This window comes from Notolepis coatsorum (assembly GCF_963971535.1).
Source record: "Notolepis coatsorum genome assembly, chromosome: 9".
In the NCBI taxonomy this organism is placed as follows: Eukaryota; Metazoa; Chordata; class Actinopteri; order Aulopiformes; family Paralepididae; genus Notolepis; species Notolepis coatsorum.
The window spans coordinates 52,071,963-52,081,020 of NC_140173.1; the positions used below are offsets into that span (position 1 = coordinate 52,071,963).

General features: G+C 41.5%; 1 protein-coding gene across 1 annotated transcript in view; it reads right to left on the bottom strand.

Annotated features, from left to right (window-relative positions):
- rrp12 (ribosomal RNA processing 12 homolog) overlaps positions 1-7,146 on the bottom strand; it is a 60,753-nt gene extending 53,607 nt beyond the window's left edge. The window contains exons 1-2 of the mRNA XM_084322207.1: positions 6,964-7,146; positions 4,212-4,441 (exon numbers count right to left, since the gene is read on the bottom strand). Coding sequence (XP_084178333.1) covers positions 4,212-4,441; positions 6,964-7,102 — 369 coding nt within the window. The 5' untranslated portion in view covers positions 7,103-7,146. The remainder of the gene's footprint in view (positions 1-4,211; positions 4,442-6,963) is intronic.
- Between the last annotated feature and the right edge of the window lie 1,912 nt (positions 7,147-9,058).

Below are 9,058 nucleotides of genomic sequence, written 5' to 3' on the forward strand. Positions count from 1 at the left end.
CTTATGATTACAAAGGCATTCGATTTGTGGCATTAACGTTAGTATAGTTACACGTTCGTATTTACCGGACCATATCAAGGCAAGCGTTACTCAATTAATATCCAAGTTCCTTTCTTTGCTCAGAGCGTGCCGAGTTGTACCCATTCTGCGGTCTGTTAATAAAGTTTTCAATCAGACAAGTGTATAGAACGAAGGGCTTTTATTATAACATTTCGTTGCAGTAAAATCATTATGCCTCGTTCCCTGAGGAGCGACGGCGTCGGTAATCCACTCGGGTCTCCGGTGGGAGCTAACGTACTATTAGCCGTGTTGTGATGGCTGAGATTCAGGAAATAAAAGCACTGCAAGATGCTCCAAGCATGTGACGCGTATCTCTTCTGACCAATCAGTGGTCTGCAGTGTTTCATGTGACTTTTCTGGTACCCAATAGGGTCGCTTGGAATCTCGACAGAGAAGTAGGGTATATCTGCAGAGCCGCAAGCCCAACGAGAGCGTAATAATAATAATAATATAATAAAAAACAGCGGTGATGCCGGTATTCAGCCCAACGCTGCGGTGGGCATGATGTAACAGCGATACCGCGGTAATACCGATACCGCGGCAGCTCGGCCCAGCCCTACTTTACGGTGAAATGCTTGGTTCTGCATGAGCCCCTCAGAGTGTGCTTCATACAGTAAAAAAGTAAGTAGGGCTGGGCGATATGACCAAAAATGATATCGCGATAACGATATGATAATGTTATCATATCACTCGATATCGATAATTATCGATGTTGTTATAAGTATAAAAAATATATATATATATATATATATTTTTTTTTTACATTTTCTTTTTTAAACAGATGTATGTTTATTTTGCAGCAATTCTTTGTCATTGCCGCCATCTTTAGTGTTACAGCCCCTCACACTCCAGTTCTCAGGCTGCAGCTGGTTTGAAAGCGAAAGTAAACAAGCTTCTCTGCTGGCTGTGGCTCCAGGGGAGTTGAACAGTTCTGGCTCTGCTAGTTTCTTCTATCTTTCTGGCGCTTTTTTGGTGGACAAACCACAGCACATGTGCACTGTGACTCGTAACTGGAGACTAGCTCTGCTAGCACACATAGCCTACTGTGTACAGACGGTTTCAAACTGTATTTTAAATTAGAAAGCAAACAAAATAAATGGACAAGAGAAAAATAAATCTCAATTTGGTCAGTATTGTCATTTGGACAAGTTGCAGGCAAGAAAGACAAGTCTGTCCACTGTCTCTGGTTTTAAAACGGCCCTGTTGCAGGTAAAAAAAAAGTGAATTTTTTTCCCCCATAATTTCTCGAGTACCGATAGCAGTTGCAGGTAAAAAAAAAAGTGAATTTTTTTCCCCCATAATTTCTCGAGTACCGATAGCAGTACCGATGACGTCGGCGCTTATAAATACTAAAAAAAAAATGTTGATCAAAAAAGAATATATATATATATACATTTAAAAAAAAAAATTATAATACAATAAATATCGGTTATCGGTATCGGCTTGAGGAGCATAAAGTTATCGGTATCGGTGTCAAAATCAATATCGTGCATCCCTAGTTAGTAGTAGAGGAAATTGCATGTTTGTAGCCTAGAATTTATTCTAGCCTACATCTAGGTGGGGACCAGATTAGGTAGGACTCTAAAATATTTCCAACTACCCAAGTGGGGCTTGATTGAAAAAGTTTGTGAACCACTGTTTTAATGGATGGTTGAATGGAATGGAATGCTTTTTTTTTTGCTGTGTGCTTTAATATGCTTTTTTTTTTTGTTTAACTCTGTATGTACACTTGACGTGACTGTAAATAAGGGAAACTATCTTATAAACGGCCTTTCCCTGTGGTTTGCATTGTTTTCTAGCAATATGGGGTTGTACCAACACTGACTAGATGTGAAATCTCTAGCTACTCCCGTTTCTTCAGTTCAGCTCAGACAAGAACCTCCCCCACTGAACCAAGCCATTCAGAATTGACTCACTATTCTACGTAGCAAGGCGCTGATCTGCATATCCAGTGGTGCAGTGCTCATGGGACACGGTAGCATGCCGTTCCACCTCCTTTCTGAGCAGAAGCATGCACGGATGTAAACGTGCACACAAGAATGCGTTCAACTCGACTTGTGCGCCAACTTAAGTACCCACCTGGCTACTTTGCATAAGAATAGCACTGAAGTGTCTCTCGCTGTGTGCTGCCTTGTTCCTCTTTATCTGTGGTCTTTCTACCGTTTGTTTCGTCTACTCTCACTTCTAACCTTTTTCAGCTTCTCTATTTCAAGACAATATTTACAAAAACTAAACTAAAACTAGTAATTTCCTATACAAACATGTTTCCTACTATTTATGCACATAATCATGCTTTCAGTACTGTATTGTTTGCACTTTACGGTTACATTTGCACTCTGGTTAGATGACAAACTTATTTTCGCTATACTGTACTGACGATACATTTGTATTTAATCTAATCTAATAAATAAGGCAATTGAAATGTCTTTATATATTGAAGGCTACATCCTGTGCACACGCGAGGGAACATTTATGCGCATGCACGTGAGCATGTGCACGCGCCCGGGACATCATTAAAACACAGTGCAACCCCTTATGAAATCACCACTGCACCCACTGTGCATATCTCAGCCCCCCCTCTGTGGTTGTAGCCACCGCCCACAATCAACAATTCGCTCAACAACGGAGCGAGTGGAAATAATGCGAAAGCGGTTTCCCTGTCACTGACACGTCCTCAAACAGGTTGACGTGACGTGAGTGCTGATAGAGAGAGAGAGAGAACGAGCGAGAGAGAGAGAGAGGGAGAGACAGACAGACAGACAGAGAGAGGCTCTCATACGGTGCAACTCGTCTCGGAGCATTTACACACACTCCGGACTACGTGTGTGTGGGGGGAAACACATGCATGCTCTCGGAGCATCTCTCCTCTCTCTCTCTCTCCCTCTATCAGCACTCGCGTCACGTCAACCTGTTGCAAAATATCATAGCGCACACTCCCACGCGTATTCCGATCCGTGCAATAATATTCACAGGGGTATATATTGTCATTTGAAACAAGTTACCAATGCATTGTCCCGTGGGATTATGCCCCCCCGCGGCGAAATTAATTAGGGCCCTTTCTCACTCACTCTATTCGTTTCTATTTCGTTCCGTTCTTCCCGTACCGAGATCTGATCCGAACTCCCCCCCACCCTCTCCCCCCTCTAGTTTGTGTACACACTTCATTCTGGGTGCGCTCTGGGTTTTGTTTACGGTTTGCGTTTTGAGCTTGTAAGCTTGCCGTAGTCGATGATGTCACGCTCGAAATGTAAACACAGGAAGTGTTCACACGGAGACTGGAGAATGGATGTTGATATAAAGATACAAATAACTAATAAATATGAAGTTATATTTGAACCTCTGTTGTCAAGCCTTGTCAATATAACCCACCCCCCTTTTCTCACGAATGGAACTCTGTTGTAGAGCCCGCTTTTGATCGTTTTGCAGCGTTAACAATAACGCTAAGCTAACGGCTAACGCTAACGTTACTGCAACATACTAGTAACATTGCTCGCATTGATTATATTGAATGTCATTGATCTACTGGTCGACCGAAAATGTAAACGGTAATGTCTTAACACGACTGCGGACTCTGGATGTTGATATAAAATGAACAAATTGCCAATAAATATGAAGTTATATTTTATCACGAATGGATGGTGTTGTAGAGTCCGCTTTTGAGCGTTTTGAGCGATCTACTGGTCGACCACGGCCGACTTGTTGGGCACCACTGGTCTAATAGAAATAAATGCATTCGAACAATGTTATAGACGTAGCAATGGCAAACAAAATGTATGACGTTATGTCAGCACCAGGCGCCACGCCCGTGAAAAGGTACAAGCTCGCAAAGCCACACCCCCCGTTCTCCCGGGACCGACCCCGAGACCACCTCTGCCAGCTGGTCCCGTTCAGCGGGGGGTGAAACGATTCAGCGCCGACTCGCACCCCAAAAGGGGTGAGTGAGAACACTGCCCCCGTCTCCCTCTCTATCTGCCAGTGCAGACTGTGGGTGACTGTCACTCAAAGCGCATTTGGGCGGAGCCCAGCCAAAAACAGCTTGGAATCTGGAAGTGCAGAAAATAGTAAGAACGAAATAGTAAGATAGTTCCCCTTTAAATAAAGGTTTGAAATGTAATGAAAACTATTAGACAAGATGAAGCTATCACACCCACCTCTTTGTGAGCGGCTGAGTTGGACTCCCAGAAGCGCTGCACCTTTCTGAAGGTGAGGTTGGAACAGTCCGACAGGCCACTGAGAAAGGTCCCCGAGGTCCTCTCTGACACCCCATGATCGGCCTCCTCTTCCATGCGGGCATCTCCCTGGCCACGCACGCCACACTCCAGGGGTCCTGACTGCAGGTCATTGTGCAGTTTGAGAGCATCAAGGGTGAGATTACTCTTAGCTGTGGAGAGGACGAAATGGAGAAAGAAGACATGGTCATAAATATGGCAGACAGACAACTGCAACATCCCACATGCGTCTATCATTTACATTTAGTCATTTAGCCCAAATTAGCCGACGCTTTTATCCAAAGCGACTTACATATTGTGAACAAGTCCGAAGGAAGGGTACAACTCTGGCAGCTAAGGGTCAGATGGCATTGTTCGTCAAATAGTCAAATCGAGCTTGAGTGCATACTAGTATAGACTAGATATATTAGCATGATAAGTAGTAGTAGCAGCAGTAGTAGTAGACACTGACAGTAGGTCCGAAATAGTAAAATGACAGTAAGGAGGTCAGATATTGTTTGAAGAGACCGGTGTGTTTTTAGTCGACTCAATTATGGCTCAATGTGGGTTTTTTGTTGATGGCTGCGTCTTGAATTATGACCAGAAAGTGAGGAGTGGATTATTGGCTGTCAAGTAACTTCCACTGGTTCTCCCTGGTGACAATAAGGATCAGAATCCACAAAAGAATAAGCCTTTATTTAGTTGGGCTAGGCTGAACATTAAAATAGCTGGTGATCTACAGGTTGTTGTGACTACATACAGCCCTATGTGACAGAAACACATAGGTCAGCAGCTATTTTAATGTTTAAACCCAACTAATTAAGGCTTTTTAATAAAGGTAATCCGTATGAATGTCTTTGAATGAATGAATGAATGAATGAAAACTTTATTAACAGATTGCAGAATGGGTACAGTACAGTACAGCTCAATACATACAATTGTTAAGGGGATGCAGACCAGAGAAAGACTTTCGTCTTGTTTACATCAGGGTCCCCCATTTTCAATTCATCGTAACATATATGACATACATGACATACAGATAGACAGTACTGCTCCATCTATACATTTATGACATACCAGATTTGCAATTACAGTACTGTTTGTGATACAAAAAGAGTCCAGAAAGAAAAGAGTATATACATTAGGCGTGGAAACTGTACATTGGATTGGGTAGGTGGGGGTGGGGGGGGACTGTACATTGGAGGTGGTTGGGTGGGTGGGGGGGGGGGGGGGTTGGTTAGGAGTGGGGGGGGGGGGGGTTGGGTAGGAGTGGGGGGGGGGGGGTTGGGTAGGAGGGGTGGGTGGGGTTGGGTAGCAAAGATATCTTGATGGAGGGATAAATGGAAACACACAAACAAGGGTTGACGACACCGGTATTACAAGTGACATGACACCAGACATTTTACAAAATGACGCTCAATATCTGTAGAGCGCTTACTTTAAGCGTTAACGTTATGCGGCTACATTGATCCACTGCACTGTATCTGGGTCTGTTTTGTTTTAGTATCAATTTGTTGGACAGACAAAGTTGACGTTATGTTCTAATTTAAAAATAAACCAACAGACAGTAATACCTTCCGTCAATGTTCTTTAATTGACGGATCAATGTAGCGGCAGCCTTATTTAGTACATCACAACAGCTGGTCTGGACTGATCCTCTGAGCTCCTCTCCAGTAGAGTCGCTGCAGGGTTTAATCATGAGTTTATTCATCATGGGAAATTTCACATCACCGTGGGGTGAAAACATTAGTTAAACCACTGGCTAGATTGTATTCATATCACTGTAAATAATAGTTACTGTACATCCATTTGCTTACCATTTACTCCGTAGCTTCATACATGTTATACTGTATACTGCAATGCACTTTACTGCTCCTTTGCAATTATGGTTAGATGCCAACTTCATTTAGTTGTACTCTGTACTTGTACGTGTGCAATAATGATAATAAATGTAATATAATCTAACAAAACATACCTACAGTCTAGTGGGCTTTCAAATGTAATGAGAGGATATAATTGCCACAATATGATCAAAAACTAAATCAGCAATGATTCCTCTCACACACAAAACGATGCTTACTGCAGTAGCTGCTGGCTCTATTGGCGAGTTTTATTATGTTAAGTAGCTACTAGGGATTGAAAATGTAATTGATTGATTGAAAATTGTATTAACAGATTGCAGAATGGGTACAGTACAGTATGGCTCAATACACACAATTGTTAAGGGGATGCAGACCAGAGAAAGACTTTAGTCTTGTTTACGTCATCAGGGTCCCCCATTTTCAATTCACCATAACATGATGATCATACAGAATAGACAGTACTGCTACATCTATACATGTATGACATATCAGATTTACAAATACAGTAGTTTGTGAGTACAAAAATAGTCTCAAAAAGAGAGTATATACATTTGACGAGGAAACTGTACTTTGGAGGAGGTTGGGTAAGTGGGGTGGGTGGGGTAGGTTAGGGTTAGTAGTTATGTTGCTATTTGAGGAGCTAACACATGGTGTAAACGAAAATAAGATATGACCGAGGTTGCTAGACACTTCATTTGTAACCCCAAGAAGAGATTATTTCGTTTGGAACTTTTTTCCACTGTAATAATGCGCAGCGCCTCACTGCGACCAGCGGCGGCCGGACAGACCCACGTGTATCAGAGCAGGAGGCCGAGTAGAACACTACTACTTACCAGAGGGACGGCTGAAAAAACGACTTTTAGCGGCCTGACGGAAGCGACTCGTTTCGGGGTTTGAATCGCTACTATGTCCTTTCTTCCACCGCTTGAGTTTCGACGCTGTCCCGGATTTTAATTTCCCTGATTTCCCCATGTTTGTGTGTTGTTGAAAGTAGTCACGCTCACACACACCACCTCCTCGGCATCTGCTCCAGATGCCCTGTCGCTCAGCATATGACGTCACGGTTAAATTCACACGTCTGCTTTTGCTTCTTATTTACTAACCAGCAGAGGGCGCTGTCCGCTAAACAATAAGTCCTTTTTAAATACATCCTGTTTACTCTATGGCCCTTGTCAACTTAACTAAAAACTAAATAATTGCATCAGTTTTTGCAAATCGCACATGATATGAAAGGTCTATATGATATATGATATATGCATTATGAAATTAGCAATACTTTCTGCAATGAACACCAAACAGAATAGCTGCCTCCATATTTTTGATAGGATTACTTAGTTTAGACTCTAAATCTAACCCTCCACAACCCATACATCCTGTTAAAGTCTGTAGATTGATGTCACAGTATTTGTCAAATCATCATACCTGGGATTTATAGAAAAGCAGGATTACTATAACTAAAGCCAGGAAATTATATATATGAATTGAAAATGGGGGACCCTGATGTAAACAACACGAAAGTCTTTCTCTGGTCTGCATCCCCTTAACAATTGTGTGTATTGAGCTGTACTGTACTGTACCCATTATGCAATCTGTTCATTAAAGTTTGCAATCAATCAATCATGAAATAAGCCTTGGTCATAAATAAAGATCATCAGTTGGTATGGTTCAATTGGAAGGCATCCATGAGAACCAGCATCAACTTTAATTTTGACAGGTCACTTAAAACATCAAAGACTTCTATGTAATGCTTTATTTTTCCTATCATCCAACTTCCTAAAATACCCTTTTGACTTTCAGTGGGCAGGCACCAATCTGGCTAATCCTTCCAGATGATGTCCATCAGAATAATGTTACATAATAATATTATATTATGTGCAGTGAGGATATCATTGTAGGATAATAAGAATACAATATAATATAAAGAATACAAAATATAGAATAGACAAATTAAAAATAATGATAAAGGTCTGATCTGCACTGGATCTCTGAACAGGTGAGACATATGCACAGTATACATATGTATATCAATCTTATCACTATATTCATACAGCCCACCCTGGTATAATATACATACTCTATATAGTCAACCCCAGGTACAAATATATATAGCTAACCTAAGTCTACTCTGTACAAATATACAATAATCCATAATAAGTCTTAAAGGGGAACTATCTTATAAATGGCCTTTTTCAGTGTTTAGCATTGTTTCATAGCTATGTGGACTTATATTAATATGATCTATGTCTCTAATTCTCATATTGGCGCATTCTTCCAATTCTCCTCTCACAATATTCACCCTCACTGAACTGAGTCATCTGAAAATGTGCTGATCTGTGATGTCAGAGATGTCTCAGCTGCATAATAATGTGCACGGTTGGCCCCTTGCAGCACCATTGTGGCCTCCCAGGCTCAAAACGGCTTAAGATCTTGAGGTAGAAAAATGCTGTTTTTGAGTAGTTGATTAGAAATACAAAACAATGAATTAAAAAAAAAAATTACAGAGGTGTTCCAGACTCACAGGAATTGTGTAAAAGTGCCCAAATAGTGAAAGAAATAGTAAAACAGATCAAGCAGATTATCAATAAAGATGCAGTGTACATGTATTATGTGATGGGAATAACGGCGTTATAAGTAACAGCGTTATTAACGGCGTTAGTTTTTTCAGTAACGAGTTACTCTTCCAATCTTAATAACGCTGTTACCGTTACTGCCAAAAAATGCGGCGCGTTACTATGATTGAACCTGTTTCTTTCATCAGACAGATCTCTGCGCTGAGAGGCATACTGTTCTTCCTGGTTAGTGGGCAGTGCGCGATTGGCTGAGGTTGAGTAAGATGTCATGGTAAGCCAATCAGAGGTAGAGGTGGGCGGGTGTCTAAAGCAATTGAAAATGGGGGACCCTGATGTAAACAAGACGAAAGTCTTTCTC